The 19,065-nt window shown below is 40.6% G+C and overlaps 2 protein-coding genes across 4 annotated transcripts in view; one reads left to right on the forward strand and one right to left on the reverse strand.

Annotated features, from left to right (window-relative positions):
* SLC4A10 (solute carrier family 4 member 10) overlaps positions 1-15,109 on the forward strand; it is a 273,046-nt gene extending 257,937 nt beyond the window's left edge. For all 3 annotated transcript variants that reach the window (XM_073545734.1, XM_073545735.1, XM_073545736.1), the window contains one exon: positions 1,098-15,109. Coding sequence is in view for 1 of the 3 variants with exons in the window: in XM_073545736.1 (XP_073401837.1) it covers positions 1,098-1,164 (67 nt within the window). In the remaining 2 variants the exon portion in view is untranslated. The remainder of the gene's footprint in view (positions 1-1,097) is intronic.
* LOC141049357 (dipeptidyl peptidase 4-like) overlaps positions 14,971-19,065 on the reverse strand; it is a 93,471-nt gene continuing 89,376 nt past the window's right edge. The window contains exon 27 of the mRNA XM_073545737.1: positions 14,971-18,309. Coding sequence (XP_073401838.1) covers positions 18,211-18,309 — 99 coding nt within the window. The 3' untranslated portion in view covers positions 14,971-18,210. The remainder of the gene's footprint in view (positions 18,310-19,065) is intronic.

Consider the following 19,065-nt stretch of genomic DNA (forward strand, 5'->3'; position numbering starts at 1 on the left):
TGTGCTATGTCTAAGGGGGCACTATTTCTCCTTGTAAAGAATGCCAAGCTGGGACTACCCATTGACTTGTAGAGTAACTACTTCCAATGGTTGGCACTAGAGAGACAGCTTTTCTTTCTTTTGGAGGAGAACTAATTTGCATGTCTAAAGGAATAGTAGAAGGTGTTGACAAAGAGTGTAAGACCTGGAATAATCTGCAGGAAATCCTACAAAATATCAAACTAAACCAAGCAATGCCTATCAAACCTGCAGCAGCTCCAGCAGCATTATTCTTATGGTCTGACACACAACGTCATGCAAAGGTGGATCGCAAATGGTAGAAGGTAGAAGGTGCTTTGCGACCACCATCCACCTGTCAAGTAATACTGACCTGGCTGTTGGGCCAGGGACCTGCAAATTTATTTACGTTCAGATAATACCTTTAAAGGGAACCCATCACGTGCAAAAAAAAGTAAATTGAGCTATAGATATGTAGGTTATCTGCAGTTCAATAGCATTCTGAATCTGCCAGTGCCTGCACTGAGAGCCCCGGTACAGGGAGGGAATGACCTTTATTTCTCCCAGTAGTGTTCCGGTTTCACTCATACGGGCGATGCCAGAGCGGCTTCAGTCACCGCTCTGTGTATAGAGAGCGGCGGCTGTAACTGCGCCCCTAGCACTGAGTGACAGCCAGCCCTAATGCTGAGTCTGCTGTCAGTCAATGCCACGGTGTGGTTACAGCCACTGCTCTCTTTTCACAGAGAGGCAGCCCCAGCCACGAGCGCCGCCTCTATGACTAACGCCAAAATGCTACCGGGAGTGAAAAATTTCATTTTCTTCCTGCAGCAGGGGTCTAAGTGCAGGCGCCAGGCAGGTTCAGAACACTATTAACCTGAAGATTAACCCCATATCTACAGTTTAACAGTATTTTTTCACGTGACAGGTTCTCTTTAAGACTTGCTGATGGTCAAGTCAATGGCCAATAGCGCTGATGAAATAACCGATTATGTCATTAGTTCCTAGTGCTTAGAAAATGGCCTCCTCTATGACATGATTTATAACGCAGAAGCTTTACATGAATACTTGACTAATTTCATGCATTTTCCATTTATTTCTAGCTCTGAAAGCAAGACAGAGAAGAAATCTGCCTCAGGGAAAGGTATCGACAGGGAGACATGTCTCTGACTTGCTCTTCAGTCTATTTTTACAAGCAAATTTGAAGAATACATGTGTCGCTCTATGTGTGTTATTTACACCGTAAACCATCACATCCGTTAGCAGTGCAATATATAGCAGTGCAATATTTTTTTAAACAAATGTATTAGCTCACTTGCTGTCGGAGGATTTGGCAATAAAGCCTTCCTGGCAGAGGGGGATTTCGTTACTGTAACTTTCTTTTACTGGTGTATGGATTTCATAGTTCTTATTTCTTCGCGTAACTCTTAGGCTCGTTCTCATTGTTACATTGTTGTTATCATCCATATCAAAGTTTTCCATGTGATGCTTAAAAATAATGCAGGTAGCCATTTTGTGCTGCCAAAAAAGAAGGAGCCAATCAAAACACTTATAAGCAGTGACATCATCAAGGATTGAGATGATTGGCTAAGAGGGGCAATATTCTTGTTTTTTTTCAGGAATATTTCTTTTAATGAAAAGTATGTCTCAACTATGTTTAGGCAATGGTTACTAGAATGGTTGAACGGGAACATGTCTTACTTTATATTATTCTACTTGATTCTATTTATAAAGTAGCACAGAACTATAAGGTAATACTATTGATGTTAAAGGAGGTTTTCCAATTCTAGCGATATTCTCATTTTAGTCCCATACGTTGGTATGGGTCCACGACCTTCTTCATTTTTGGTTAGACACCACAGACCTAGAACATGATCCAGTGGTCCAAAGGGGTTCTCCCTTCTCATTCATTTATGGCATATCCAAAGGTCATGCCATAAATGTATAGTAGCTCATATAGTAGATCACCAGTGCCAGTGGGACCTGAACGTTGATGCCCGCCGCTAGCAGTGGAGAGAAGGTCAGAATTCCCATGAATTTGTAAGGAAATTGTGATCATCTCTCCACTAAAAGCAGTGCGATCGGACCCCATACTGGAGAAAGATGAAGGTCCTATCGGTGGGACCCACATCTAATATACATTTATGGCATAACTTGTGGATATCCCATAAATTTATAAGATGCTGAGATCTGATTTGGACAAAAGCACACAATAGGGCCATACCGCAAGAGACATGAGGTGTGAGTGATGGTAGGCCTCACAAGCCTTAGAATCTGCAGCTGCAGGAAAAAAATTCTTCCAGCTAGCCATTCAATTTAGTGGAGATATCATGGTACCTGGCTTGCGCTTGTAGAAATGAAGAAGCCAGTCTGGCGCCAAAACTCTTTGGTGTAATAAAAACCTTCATTTTATTCCATTGAGGATCCTTGATTTCCACAAGTGTAACCCAGGTACCATGATCTCTCTACTAATGTGAAATGTACAAGATACCTCTTTAAGAGAAATGCTTACATAAAAGTTAAAATAAGGTTAAATTGAATTAAAGTGAAAAAAAGAAAAATTAAAATACCTCCTTCACCAGAACATGTTGACGTGTATAATTTGGGCAATCAACATCCAGTATCTGCTTGTTGAACATCCTGCAAAAGTAAGCCACCAACGTTGTACAAAATGATCAATTTTTTTTTTAGGATTCCCCAATTATTATGATCAGTGGGAATGATGCTTTCAGAATAAAGGATATTTGTCATTATGCCTTTAATTATTAGTGCCATCATGGGAGAATTGGACTATGAAATGACAATAAACTATTCGGATCCTCCATAACGAGAGATACTATATTTATCCGTTGTGCACTCTCTCGTTTAGATGGGATACCCTTAATGGGGGAGCTTCCCTCTATTGACTTCTAAAACGTATTTGATAATAGGTTTACTATAGCAGGTGAGATCATACGGCGCCCTTCCACTTTATACACAGATACACCAGCAAATATGCCCACAAGTTTCATTGAAAGGCGTTGTCCAATTCCTAATTTAGAGAACCTCCTTTAATTTTCAATTTTAGAAAAACATTAAATATATTTTGCAAGAAATCGTCACTCCTCTCTGCCATTAATGCACATAATAACTCATCCTTCTTTCCTGTACTCATCAACATCATCCAAAGCCTATTTATTAAAGGGGAACTATCACAATATCTTTGTCATAAGAGTGAAAGTTACTTAAGCTCTACAATGTATTTATTAGTATTTATTTAGAGTTATAGTTTATAAATTCTATTGTCTTTATGGTCTTTTATTGTTCTGCATAGAAGGAACTAATTTTAATATTTTAGAATAAAAAAGGTAAAGACGTTGGGAAACTTCACCTTTCAATGTACCATATGTCTGATGATACATTTCCTGTTTTAAAGGGACTGTCCACAACTCAAAACAACCCCTTCCCAATCAGCATGTTTGTCCCCCCCTCCAGTAAAATAGTAACACTTATACTCTGGTGCCGGTAGAGTTCCAGCGGTGTTGACATTGGCTCTCCCAGGGATCATGTGGCATTTAAGTCATGCGATCGCTGCAGCCAGTCAGTGCTGGATTCACTTTCCCCGCTTTCAGACAAATCGTATATCAAGAAGAAGTGAGCGGGTAGCTGCAGCTCTCACTTCTTCTTTATGTCTGATTTTCCGCTGATTGGCCTTATGGATCATGTGACATAACAGTGTTACACGAACCTCGGGAGAGTCCGTGCCGACACCGCCGGAACGGTGCCAGCATCAGAGGTGAGTATGGAGTTATGTTAAAATTGTTTGACCCCTTCCTGATTTCCTTTTCTTTTGCATGTTTTTCACACTTAAATGTTTCAGATCACCAAACAAATTTAAATTTTAGACAAAGATAACAGAAGTAATTACAAAGTGCTGTTTATAAATGAAGGTCTTTATTATTAAGGGAAAAATAATCCAAACCTACAGGGCCCTGTGTGAAAAAGTTATTGCCCCATAAAGCTAATAACTGGTTGAGCCAACCTTAGCACCAACAACTTCAATTAAGTGTGTGCGATAACTGGCAATGAGTCTTTTACAACGCTCTGTAGGAATTTTGGCCACTCATCTTTGCAGAATTATTGTAAAGCAGCCACATTGGAGCAGAGGTGTATCTAGGCTTTCTGGCACCCGGGGCAACAATTTGGTTCGGCGCCCCCCCCCCCCCCGCCCCGCACACATGCGATTTCCACACATAGAAATGCTCACCCTAATGCTCTCAATGTTCAGTGAAAAACTGAAAAAAGCAGAATAGAAGCTCGCTGTCACAGGACCATAAGTATTAAAATCGCACATGAGTGAGGTGTCCATGTGATGACTACTGGAACCTGCAGAGCTAAATCCTGACATTGCAGCTTCTGAACTTTCACAATGAATGCACTGCACATATTTAGGATTCTCCCGTACTGGTGGCAAGAGTACACGGTCATGTCAGCACAAGTATGTGATTTATATACTTCTGGCCACATTCCGACTAGACGTGCCCGGCCTCGCTCCGTTCATTTTCATTGAGTGAGGCCACACATGTCTAGTCAGCATGTGATCACATATATGTAAATTACCAGCATGCTAGAATCCTGACAGCGTTCAGTGAGCACTGTGATAATTCAGAAGTCTGCAGTCACATAGAATTACTGCAGACTCAGCACAAACCTGGACAACCCCTTTATTGCTCCTAACATAAATAAAAGCATAAGAATTAGACAGTATCACAAATAATATTTACATCCAGGTACCTTATAGATGACGCCGTCTCTGGAGTCGTTCTCCTTCTTTTCTTCTTCTTGTCCAGAACCCATGATAAGTTTTCTCATCCACAGCCGTCTCTGCAGACTTCCATCTTCTCCGGTCTTCTGCACACGACGTCCTTAAAGATAGAAGTGTCATTATAATGCTCCTGAATAAAAATATCTGCAATATAATGTCGCCTGAAAATATTCCCCTCCCTCCTCATACTGTCTCCTCTAACATCCCCTCTGTTCACCATACTGTCTCCTCATATATTTACCCCCTCACTCTCTATACTGTCTGCTCACCCATACCCCCGACTCTCCATACTGTGTCTGCACACATCCCATCACCCTCACTCCCCATACTGTGTCCACATACATTTACCCATTCACTACTCATACTGTGTCCACATACATTTACCCGTTTGCTCCCCATACTGTCTGCACCCATCCCCTCATACATACTCTTCATTTTGTGTCCTCAAATCTCCCCACACACATTAAGTACCCCTCATCCCCACTCCAAACACCACCACACATTAAATCCCCCCATCCCCATGCCAAATCCCCCCATCCCCATGCCAAATCCCCCACACACATTAAGAACCCCTCATCCCCACTCCAAATCCCCCCAGACATGAAATCCCCCCAATCCCCACTCCAAATCTTCCCACACATTAAGTAACCTCCCACTCCAAATACCACCCCCCATCTTCAGTGGTTTCTTCAGCTCCTCAGTGGAGCACACTTAGGGCTCACTCTCACTTGCGAGAGACTCGCACGATTCTCGTGTGAGTCTCTCGCATGAAAACCCGGCACTGCCACTGGGACCGGAGCGTGCGACTACATAGAAATACATGTAGCCACTCACCCTGGTCTGAGTGTGGGCGGCAGTCCCAGGTTTCATGCGAGAGATTCGCACAAGAATCGTGCGAGTCTCTCGCAAGTGAGTATGAGCCCTTACCACCAGTGTTCGCTCTGTGTGCCAGCGAGTGACGTCAGCAGCGTGATCACATGACATGATCACGTTGCTGGCGTCGCTCTGACCTGGCTGTCAGAGCTTCAATTGTACTGGCGTCTGTACAGACGCCAGTACAATTGATCCCTGGGAGCCGGCGCAGAGAACTTGACAACCGACTCTAAGAGCGGCCGACTCCCAGGCTGCGGGGCTGCAGAATGCAGCCGCCAGGGGAGACACTGGTGGCCCGAATGTGCCTCTCTGCCAGTTGCCCCCCCCAGAAATGCCTCTGGCCCCCATAATGTCCTCAGATTTCTGCCCCCATATGTTCCTCATATTTCTCCCCCCTTGCCCCCCGATATATTCCTCATATTTCTCCCCCCTCGCCCCCATATGTTCCTCATATTTCTCCCCCCTCACCCCCCATATGATCCTGATATTTCTCCACCACACACATCTGTCTGCACCCTGGCCTTGCTCCTCACACACTGTCCTCAGTTTACTCCCCCTGCTCCCTCCCTATCCATGAGACTGCACCCATCCCCCAATCTCACACATTCCCTTGCGCTGACTCCATATACAGTCATGGCCAAAAGTATTGACACCCCTGCAATTCTGTCAGATAATACTCAGTTTCTTCCTGAAAATGATTGCAAACACAAATTCTTTGGTATTATTATCTTCATTTAATTTGTCTTAAATGAAAAAACACAAAAAGAATTGTCCTAAAGCCAAATTGGATATAATTCCACACCAAACATAACAAAGAGGGTGGACAAAAGTATTGGCACTGTTCGAAAAATCATGTGATGCTTCTCTAATTTGTGTAATTAACAGCTCCTGTAACTTACCTGTGGCACCTAACAGGTGTTGGCAATAACTAAATCACACTTGCAGCCAGTTGACATGGATTAAAGTTGACTCAACCTCTGTCCTGTGTCCTTGTGTGTACCACATTGAGCATGGAGAAAAGAAAGAAGACCAAAGAACTGTCTAAGGACTTGAGAAACCAAATTGTGAGGAAGCATGAGCAATATCAAGGCTACAAGTCCATCTCCAAAGACCTGAATGTTCCTGTGTCTACCGTGCGCAGTGTCTTCAAGAAGTTTAAAGCCCATGGCACTGTGGCTAACCTCTCTAGATGTGGCTGGAAAAGAAAAATTGACAAGAGATTTCAATGCAAGATTGTGCGGATGTTGGATAAAGAACCTCCACTAACATCCAAACAAGTTCAAGCTGCCCTGCAGTCCGAGGGTACAACGGTGTCAACCCGTACTATCCGTCGGCATCTGAATGAAAAGGGACTGTATGGTAGGAGACCCAGGAAGACTCCACTTCTTACCCCGAGACATAAAAAAGCCAGGCTGGAGTTTGCCAAAACTTACCTGAAAAAGCCTAAAACATTTTGGAAGAATGTTCTCTGGTCAGATGAGACAAAAGTAGAGCTTTTAGGTGCAAAAGCATCAACATAGAGTTTACAGGAGAAAAAAGAGGCATTCAAAGAAAAGTACATGGTCCCTACAGACAAACATGGCGGAGGTTCCCTGATGTTTTGGGGTTGCTTTGCTGCCTCTGGCACTGGACTGCTTGACCGTGTGCTTGGCATTATGAAGTCAGAAGACTACCAACAAATTTTGCAGCATAATATAGGGCCCAGTGTGAGAAAGCTGGGTCTACCTCAGAGGTCATGGGTCTTCCAGCAAGACAATAACCCAAAACACACTTCAAAAAGCACTAGAAAATGGTTTGAGAGAAAGCACTGGAGACTTCTAAGGTGGCCAGCAATGAGTCCAGACCTGAATCCCATAGAACACCTGTGGAGAGATCTAAAAATGGCAGTTTGGAGAAGGCACCCTTCAAATATCAGGGACCTGGAGTAGTTTGCCAAAGAAGAATGGTCTAAAATTCCAGCAGAGCATTGTAAGAAACTCATTGATGGTTACCGGAAGCAGTTGGTCGCAGTTATTTTGGCTAAAGGTTGTGCAACCAAGTATTAGGCTGAGGGTGCCAATACTTTTGTCCGGCCCATTTTTCGAGTTTTGTGTGAAATGATCAATGTTTTGCTTTTTGCTTCATTCTCTTTTGTGTTTTTTCATTTAAGACAAATTAAATGAAGATAATAATACCAAAGAATTTGTGTTTGCAATCATTTTCAGGAAGAAACTGAGTATTATCTGACAGAATTGCAGGGGTGTCAATACTTTTGGCCATGACTGTAGTATCCCTGACCCCAACCATCCCTTCCTAGCCCTTAGGCCATGTCCTTACATTTCTTAAATCTTCTTTGGTGTCTTCAGCTCCATTGCCCTGTATGGGGCTGGAGCACTTACCACCAACCACAACGCTGCCTCACTGCTTGCCTGCCCTGTTGTCTTCGCCTCTGAAGAGCCGGCGAGTGATGTCAGCAGCGTGATCATGTGACCTGATCACGCTGCTGGCGCTTCACTGATGCGGAAGTGCCGGCGGCGTCAGGGCTTTGGGATCAGCAAGTGAGTGTACTAGCGTCTGAAGACGCTAGTACAATCCTTGAGAACCGACGCGCAGCACTTTCTCTGAGCTGGCTGTCAGTTTGACAGCCGGCTTAGAGAACGGGAGAATCCAAGTGTGGGGGGCGGCTGAATGCCGCCAACGGGGAGCCTCCTTCTGGACCGCCGCATCAGACGGCCCGATGGCGCCCCTCTGTGGGCTGCGCCCGGGGCAAATGCCCCGGCTGCCCCCCCCTGGATATGCCCCTGCATTGGAGGGTTTGTGAGCATGAACCGCCTTTTTAAGGTCATGCCACAGCATCTCAATTGAACTAAGGTCAAGACTTTGACTAGGCTACTCCAAAGTCTTAATTTAGTTTTTCTTAAGCCATTCAGAGGTGGGCTTGCTGGTGTGTTTTTGGATCATTGTCCTGCTGCATAACCCAAGTGCGCTTCAGCTTGAGGTCATGAACAGATGGCCGGACATTCTCCTTCAGGATTTTTTGGTAGCAGAATTCCTGGTTCCATTTACTGCAGCAAATCTTCCAGGTCCTGAAGCAGCAAATCAGCCCCAGACCATCACACTATCACCACCACCTCCATATTTTACTGTTGGTATGATGTCCCTTTTCTAAAATGCTGTGTTACTTCTATACCAGATATAATGGGACATATGCCTTCCAAAAAGTTCAACTTTTGTCTTGTCAGCTCACAAAGTATTCTCCCAAAAGTCTTGGGGATCATCAAGATGTTTTCTGGCAAAACTGAGATGAGCCTGTATGTTCTAATTGCTCAGCAGTTGTTTTTGTCTTGGAACTCTGCTATGCAGGCAATTTTTCCCCAGTCTCTTTTTCATGGTGGAGTCATGAACACTGACCTTAACTGAAGCAAGTGAGGCCTGCAGTACTTTGGATTTTGTTGTGGGGTTTATTGTGACCTCTTGCATGAGTCCTCACTGCGTTCTTGGGGTAATTTTGGTCGGCTGGCCACTCCTGGGCAGGCTCATTACTGTTCCATGTTTTATTCATTTGTGGCTATCACTGTGGTTAGCTGGAGTCCCAAAGCTTTAGAAATGGCTTTGTTACCTTTTCTAGACTGATAGATCTCAATTACTTTGTTTCTCATTTGTTCCAGAATTTCTATTGATCACGGCATGATGTCTAGGTTTTTAAGGATCTTTTGGTCTACATCACTTTGTCAGGCAGGTCCTATTTAAGTGATTTCTTGATTTTAAACAGGTGGGCAGTAATCAGGCCTTGGTGTGGCTAGGGAATTTGTCCTCAGCTTCCCAAAGATGTGATAAATAGTTAATTTTGTTTTAAGAGGAGGAGCAATCACTTTTTCATACAGAACCCTGTAGGTTTGGACTTCTTTTTCCCTTAATAATAAAGACCGTCATTTAAAAATTGCATTTTATGATTACTTGTGATATCTTTTATTGAATATTTAAATTTGTTTGGTGATTGGAAACATTTAAGTGTGACAAACGCGTAAAAGAATAGGAAATCATGAAGGGGCAAACACTTTTTCACACAACTGTTATTTTACTGCAGAGAAACATAGGGATTCAGAAGGGGTTGTCCTAGTAGTGAACAACCCGTTTAGATGTATTATTGGCCTATGGGCATTCTGTTGTTGTCAGGTGTATTAATGAGCTGCCTAATGAAATTCTTTACCAAAAAAGGCACATGTCCATCATAAATCAGTGCTTATTTTTAAATACCCCAAATCATGTTCTTAAGCAATCCTTTCTTGAAAATGTGCAAATCATGTTCAATTAAAGCGCACTATATGCAATCTTTATGCTATATGGCCCATGTCACTATTTACTGCTGTTTGTACCCCAAAAAAATTTAGCTAAAATAACCTCTCCTTCTCAGTGTTGATCTCAGTATTCTAATTTTCTAACAATCATTTTTTTATACTAGAGATGGGTGAATTGATTTAAGGTAAATTTTTGCAATTCGCTGTGTGTAAATTCAACAAAATTTGGACAGGTGAGAGCAGTGGGGGTGGTGAATATAATTGTTTTCATTTTTTAACTTTCATTTATTCTGCTCTGGTGTCTAAATACATTTGATGTGAGTCGAATTCCCAAATGAGTGAGTCTTACCTAATTTAACAAATTCCAACTATTTTTTTTATTTAGCCTGTTGTTCCCATTTCTCTGTAAATGTTTAAAAACTATTTTTATCAGCAAAAAAAAAAAATCATCCATTACATAATAGAAAATATAAATAGATAGGAGGGGAGAGGAGGGAGATGCAGCTGCATTTTCCAACTTCAGAAATCAGTAGAAGGAAGAAGACACAAAATATGCAGCTTATACCCCACATTTCTCACTTTTAAATCTGTATTTAAAAAATATCATGTAGGATCAAAGGCAAGGTGACAATTTTGGAAGCCATTGTTATTGGTGCACCATTTAAATGTACGTGGACTCAATCCTTTAGATTTTCGATGTTTGATGTTAAAGGGTTATATGAGATTTTAAAAAAAAGGTCAACTTTGTATTTCTTTTTACAAACAGCGCCACACTTTTATCTGGGCTGTGTCTGTTATTGCAGCTCAGCCCCTTTGAATTTACTTAGAAAACATGGCCCATGAACCAACAAAATTGGCTATAGACAAAAAAAAACTTTTGGGCTTTTGGGCATTTAAAAAAATGTTTTGCATATACTTTCAGATTTAGAATTTTATATTCTTTTTAGTTTTGTTTCTGTCATGTATAATCTAGTTAAGTTAGTTTTGTAACTGTATTTTAAGTTTTAAACTGTAAAGGCAGGTCAGTTCCAAATTATAGCCATAGTTCATTATGAAAGTGAAATATTTTTTAAAACCTTTTAGAATTTATAAAAATAAAACAATATTATATTATAAATTAAAATAATAAAATACAGTATTTCTAAAAATATATCCCATTTCCTTAATTTAAGTGCTACATTTATAAAAGTATAGGCTGTAAATAGATTTCAAATTACCTAGAAATACACTAACAGACAGAATTACGTTAACAGATTTTTGCTGCAAAGTAGCAGTAAATGTACGAATAGTCAGTCAATGAAACATTTATGGGGAAACACTAGCTCTTAGAGAAATAGGTAAACTCACCATCATTTTTAGGTCTGCACTCTTTCTTTCTTAGGTAGAACATTGACTTTATTTAGTGACTTTTAGAATTTTGTGTCATTAAAAGTTTTCACGATCAAGATTTTTAATTGTAATTTCGTAACCTATTAGCAAATTTGAAATAAAATTTGGGCATTGAAGCAAAAAAAAAAAAAAAAAAAGAAAAAAATTTAATTTTAGTAGCTAGCGAGCTGATATAAATTTAGTAGTAAGAAATAGAAACATACTACTTACCAGATTACATACATTTAGCATATTGTTAATTGAAGTCTTGAAAAGGAAGACAATCGGACCTCGATTGCAACTTCTTCATTTTTTAATTGTAGTGAATGATGTTATATTTTTATATTCACCCCAATTCTTTTTCATATTCAGTAACCTAAAAAAAACTCTACAAAAATTATAGCTATCAAATATGGCGATGCAAAGAAAACAAGTTTTTTTTTAAAGTGTGGGGGAATTATATGGGGAGCTAATATATTAAAAATAATTATTTATGGAATAGAAATTTAGAATTTCAGATTTTGTGAAATATTTTCCTTCTTATTGTTGCAATATCATCATGCAGGAAAGGGAACCTATCAGCTGATTCATGCTACCTGAACCTCAGATTGGATGAATCAGACATTGGTCAGAGGCCGTGTATCTTTTACTCTAAAACATTTGAGAGAAAACATAGTTTCTAAAACGGGCCATTGACTATATGTCTCAAATCACTAGTCCAAGGCAAGTCTCTGGTTTCTTCGCTCCTCTAGAATAGCAGGTCTCCCATTATGTTGAGAGTCCTGTAAGTCGGAGGGAAGCAATGTGGGAACAAGCTGCTAGGGAGCTGCCTTGGGCTAGTCATCTGAGACACATAGGCCCTACATAAATCTCTGGTGTAAATTGCTTTGAAAAGTTGAAAAAAAAATTGTGCAACTTGGAGTTGCTCAAAAATGTTGCGACACTTAGGTGTTATCGTATCAGTTTCTCCTAGTTCTGCCAAAATGCACAGAGCTGGGGATGGACAGGAGCACAAAGGGGGTGAGATTAATTAGATGAGCAGTGGCGGTCCTTACTCTTGAAATATTACACCAGTCAGCCACTGGTCAGATGTTCCTGATTGATTACGGGGCATGCACTTCTTAATGAATGAGGAGCATTTGACTCCCCCATGCATCCTCATCAAGACCGATAAATCTTAGGACAGCTTTTTAAAATATGTTTTCCCAAAATACAGTTTAGAGTGAAAAAAAACATGACTGCAGAAGTGCATCCGGTGCCTGACGTTGTTCGGGTAGTATGAATCAGTTGACAGGTTCCCTTTAAACAGAGTCATTTCAAGTACAAAACATTTTTTTTAATTGAAAAGGTTCCCCAGAATCAGACGACATATCATTGAAATGTGGCAAGAGAGAACATAAATGGGCATCTGAGATTGGACAAGTAGTGTGGTGTGGGTTCCTTCAGTTCTGATCATAGATTTCTATATTGTAAATATTGGATGATCGTCCGTGACAGCATGACGAAGCAAACTACTCTAGCATTAGCTTCTCGATAGGCAGCATAGGGAATATTATAACTGAAATGAACAAGTTGTTTCATGTTTGATTTAAAAATTTCTCTTGCTTTTTAGCTCCAAACAAGTCTAACTTTTGAAAAATTAGTCCATAATTGCCATTTTTGGTAAGAATTACTGCAAAAATTATGTGATTATTTTTTAATAATTGTTATATGTTTTTGTTTTTCGGCCACAAGAAAATGAAGTGCATTATCTATGGATGACTCCAGCAAAATAAACTTGTTAGTCTGATCTAATTTTTTTTGTGTAGCTTACAATATAAATGGGATGATTATTCTGTATGTTACCAGTGATCACTGGGTATTTTGCTATTATTCTTTCTGTAAAATTTTAAATGTAATTTTGTTTATAAATTATTGTTAAGCACCCAATAGTAGCCTGGCCCTCCAACATGACTCAAAGCCATGGCCCTCCAACATGACCGAAAGCTATGGCCCTCCAACATGACCCAAAAGCCATGGCCCTCCAACATGACCCAAAGCATAGCTCTTTAACATGACCCAAAGCTATGGCCCTCCAACATGACTCAAAAGCCATGGCCCTCCAACATGACCCAAAGTCATGGCAATCCAACATGACCCAAAGCTATGGCCTTCAGCATGACCCAAAAGTCATGGCTCTCCAGCATGACCCAAAAGCCATGGCCTGCCAATATGACCCAAAAGCCATGGTCCTCCAACATGACCCAAAGCTATGGGCCCCAACAGGACCCAAATGCCATGACCCTCCAACATGACCCAAAGTTATGGACCACTAACATCACCCAAAGCAATGTTTCTCCAACATGATCCAAAAGTCATGGCTCTCCAGCATGACCCAAAAGTCATGGCTCTCCAGCATGACCCAAAAACCATGGCCCTCCAATATGACCCAAAAGCCATGGCCCTCCAATATGACCCAAAAGCCATGGCCCTCCAACATGACCCAAAGCTATGGCCTCCAACAGGACCCAAATGCCATAGCCCTCCAACATGACCCAAAGTTATGGACCACCAACATCACCCAAAGCAATGGTTCTCCAACATGACCCAAAGCCATGACCCTCCAACCTGAGCCAAAGCTATGGACTCCTACAGGACCCAAAAGCCATGGTCCTTCAACATGACCCAAAGTCATGACCCTCCAACATGACCCAAAAACCATGGCCCTCCAACATAACCCACAGTCATGGCCCTCCAACATGACCCAAAAGGTATGGCCTCCAGCATGACCCAAAAACCATGGCCCTCCAACATGACGCAAAAGCCATGGCCCTCCAACATGACCCAAAGTTATGGACCACCAACATCACCCAAAGCAACGGTTCTCCAACATGGCCAAAAGCCATGGCCCTCCAAGATGAGCCAAAGCCATGGCCCTCCAAACTGACCCAAAGCCATGGCCCTCCAACATGACCCAACTGATATCCAATCCTCTTCCCCTGAGTATTTTATATTTATCTTATTATAAAATCTTGGAGTTAAAGGGTCCCTTCTCACAGGAAAACCCTTTTATGACATTTTCCATTAATATTTCATAAAAGTCAGGTGGGGGCTACTATCTCACCAATATGCTTCTATTATTTCTTTAAAATATCTGTGCAAATGTCTACTTAAAAAAAGGAAGGGAACTGCCTGCCTCCACCAGTCGGACTGTTAAAGGGCTTGTACAGGATTAGCAAAGCAAGGCTGATTTCTTCTGCAAACAGCTCCACTTCTCTCTACTGGCTGTGTCAGGTATTGCAACTCCGCTTCATGTAAAGAGAGGGGGAGCTGTGATAACACACAACCTCTAGACAAGTGTGATATTGTAGGAAAAAAAAGCAGCCATGTTTCCTAGTCTAATGCTTTTATAATCCCTTTTATATGCAAGATTTTTCAAAAAGTCTGTCCTGGGAAAACCTGTTCATGTTGAAGGATCAGACTAGCCTTTCTCTTGATTGATAGCCTGCCTGATTGTTATGGGCAATTTATATATCTATATATATGCCATTGAAAATTCCATTGACTGTTTATTTTCTTTCTAGAATAGTTTGAGCTTGAAGTACATTCGCTCCAATTGTTTCAGCTGTGTAAAATTGCATTGAAAAAAAAAACGAGACGCTGACTGCAACTTGATACATTTGATTCATTTTTAATTTTCTATTTTGTCAAAATCACCCAGATTTGGATGTAATTTATTACAAATGTTTATGTATCGTGTGCTTTTTGCATTAACATTTCTGTCATGTGACAATAAATATTTAGTAGAACTATCTCCGCTGTGTCGGGAAATGTTTGACATCAACAACTGCTTTATACCTTTAATCACGCAGTCAACTTAAGGTTGAATCAAAACAGTAGAAAACAAAATATCGGTCACTGGTTGGGTGGCCTAAATGGCCAAAGACAAGATATTCATGGTTTCTTTTGTGAAATTCCATTGTTCTTCTCCTAATATGCAAACTGTAGCTTCAGAGAGGAAGAGGACTTCAATTCTAGTGCCCCTTGTTGGAAGTAGCAATCCTAAAAGTCAATATCGACCCTTTAACGAGCCATGCCACATGACTTGGGATAAAAACCAAACCAGAATCTCAGTTTTCAGACACGTGTTTTGGGGTGACTGCCCCTCCCCAGTGCAAATCATGACATCTACTTTGGCTGTATGAGAAACCTCTGACAGGGGTCTAAGGGGCAACGTCTCTCCTTGTGGAGAGTGACAGGCCTGACAATTCAATATGGCGACATGATGGCAAAAAAAGCAAAGGGTAATGAAGGACATAACTGGACTTTTCTGCCTATAAAGTACAGTTGTGATCAAAAGTTTACATACCCCGGCAGAATTATTGCTTTCTTGGCCTTTTTTTCAGAGACTATGAATGATAACACCAAAACTTTTTCTCCGCTCATGGTTAGTGGTTAGGTGAAGCCATTTATTGTCAAACTACTGTGTTTTCTCTTTTTAAATCAAAATGACAACCCAAAACATCCAAATGACCCTGATCAAAAGTTTACATACCCTGGTGATTTTGGCCTGATAACATTCACAGAAGTTGACACAAATGGGTTTGACTGGCTACTAAATGTAACATCCTCACCTGTGACCTGTGACAAATGCCAGGAAAATTGTTCGGGATGCAAAGAAAAACCCACAAATAACATCAGCTGAAATACTGGACTCTCTGAAAACTAGCGGTGTGGCTGTTTCAAGATGCACAATAAGGAGGCACTTGAAGAAAAATGGGCTGCATGCTCAAGTCGCCAGAAGAAAGCCATTACTGTGCAAATGCCACAAAGTATCTCGCCTGCAATACGCAAAACAGCAGAGAGACAAGCCTCAAAGCTTCTGGAACAAGCTAATTTGGAATGATGAGACCAAAATTGAACTTTTTGGCCACAACCATAAACATTACATTTGGAGAGAGATCAACAAGGCCTATGATGAAAGGAACACCATTCCTACTGTAAAGCGTGGAGGTGGATCGCTGATCATAGTCTTTGAAAAAAGGCCAAGAAAGCAAAAATTCTGCAGGGGTATATAAACTTTTGAGCACAGCTGTATTTATTATAGTAAATCAATCACTAAAAGTTGACACTTGCTGCAATCACTAGAATAATGTAGTATTACAAATGTTTCCTTCATTTTCTCATGGCTTAACATACCGCTAGATGAGTGGTGCAAGATAAATGGCTTTTAAAAATAACATAGTTTTATGATACTCTGTCACATGTCTATGATATGTATTTCTAAGGGTGTGATGACCCAGTGATTGTGATATATAAGTTACAGCTAGTAAAGAGTTTTGTTAGAACCATGATATTGTATTGTATTTGTTTCCTAAGAAATTCAAGTGTTTAAAGGGGTTTTCTGGTTTCAGAAAATCCCTCTTCCCTCCTGACTGCAGTTTGTTTTACTCTCCCCAGGTCCAGTGTTGAGTCTCTGCTGATGCTCCTGGTGTGTGTTATTGTCTTCAGCATTGATGTCACATCAACAGGGCTGTGGCCAATCAGTGAGCTTATTGATTGGTCATATCACTGTCATCACGACAGCAGAGCAGACAATAACAGTACTGGATCCTGGGTGGGTGAGAAAGTTTTGTAGTTTTTTTTAGCAAACTGTAGCCAGGGGACAGGGCTTTTGTGAAACTGAAAAACCCTTTTAATTAAATTAAGGGCCATCACCGGGTGGTCAACTGGTAGAAGGGGTGATTCTAAGACCACACAACCCTTCTGTGTGTATGTACTGTATATGTGTGTATATATATATATATATAGTATATATATATATACACACACATGTACACACATGTTATAGTGAGCACCACCCACCCCCTGTTGTACCCATTATCCAAAATTATGCGGAGGTCTGTGAACTTAAATGGCTTGTAATGCCACGTTTCACCTGCAGTGGCCACTGCAGCAGAATTGCATGGCTTCTACTTGCAGAAACAACTGATCGTCTGCGATTAAAGAAGCAAAACCCGTGTCGATAGGCTGATTAACTGAACACGTACCATTATATAAAAGGTTGCCCTGATTAAACAACGAGTTATACATTTTATATTAAATTGATGTATTAATTTCCTATTTAATAAATCATCCACATTCCTATAAATATTATCATACAAAATGACTCCAATGACTTCTCCAACCCAACATCCAAAAAATGTATTCATACAAAATATTTGGCATTTCTTCATAATTTCTTCAATGCAGGCATGAAGGTCAAAATATGCTGAAAAATAAGAACAATTACTGTCGGACGTACAGTACAACAACTGGATTTGCAGGGCGTTTAACATGGCAAGTAGTATAGTAATTTTTAGTTTGGAAATTGTAAAGTAATGGGTTAAAACTCCGTCCCCAGAACCTGTTTTAATTTTCTTTGAATTTAAGACAAGCGCAATAGGTTTACTAATTAAGACGATATTATTGAGTACATTCTGTTTTAATTAGACATCAGTTAAAAATTCATAAACATAAGGAACAATTCCAAGAGTTCGAGTATTCCCTGAAGATCACATCTCTCGCAGTATAAAAGAACATGGATATTAATGCGGCCAATTCCTCCTATCATTTGGGGAGTTTACATCAACATATAAATAGTTTATCCTCCTAATTATTCATCCGCTATAAATTAGGAAATAGGATCTCATTTCTTAAAAATACATATACAGTATATGCGACACATGTCCAAACGATTCGGGGTTTTATTCATTAATACAGTAGTTGCAAAAAGTTGTGTTCTTGGCTTTGTTGCTTTGGTGTTTGGTTCTGAATTTATTGATCTTTGGTTATTAATGATAATTTAGAAAAAAAAAGTGTCTTTTTGTTCGTCACAGTGTAAAGGTCGATGTCCCATTTTGGTTTTATTCATTGTCACTGTAGATTGAAGCATTGCTTCAGGTAATGGCTCATATGGGTGTAGATGTGTCTGCTGGCCAACCCTCCGATTCCGTGGTCTTTGTCAGTGTACCACTAAAAGAAAAAGAATGTACAATTGTAAAAGGTCATTTCCCATCAGTTAAATAGGGTGAACACTGATCACATCCGTAGCTGTCCTCAGTAGAAGATATGAGAGATAAATAATAAAGAGGAGTGAGAAAACACCAACAAAGGGAACCTATCAGTAAGATCAACCCCAGGCAGATCTTTGAAATATAAATCCATCAACACCTTTTATATCTTTTATCTGTTGCTGCATACTCGAGTAATCAGATTGTTAATTCATATGCAAATAAGGCATTAAGTGATCTGGCATAACAAAGCAATTCCCCAAATTTTACATTCTGAGATTGTTTCCCCCCACAGCAACAGCCTCCTTAGCTTGATTAATAGCTCACTGTCTGTATTCCTTGCCAGGAGCTGGATGTCACACAGGCAGGGAACAGTCAGTGAAGCTACAGAGTCTGATACTGCTTGGGGTAATGACCTCGAAAGGCATTGGCATGATAAATGCTTAACCACACCCAGAGCACCTAATACATCATTTTCGTATGAAATAAAATGAAAATTTCTTGGGAATGCAACAACAGATGGAAGCTATAAAGGTGTCTGTGGTTTTCGCTTTCAAAGACGTGCACGCTCATAAAAGTAGTTTTTTTGGGGGGGGTTGACCTTGCTGATAGATTCCCTTTAAACTGCTGTCATTGAGGACACTGAGTAGCCAGAGAAGATATCTGCAACAAGGACTGGCTTTGCTTTCTAATTTACTACATCTATAACACAAAAGTG

The sequence above is a fragment of the Dendrobates tinctorius genome, unplaced genomic scaffold (genome assembly GCF_039654945.1).
Source record: "Dendrobates tinctorius isolate UK_male_01 unplaced genomic scaffold, ASM3965494v1 ptg000143l, whole genome shotgun sequence".
NCBI lineage: Eukaryota > Metazoa > Chordata > Amphibia > Anura > Dendrobatidae > Dendrobates > Dendrobates tinctorius.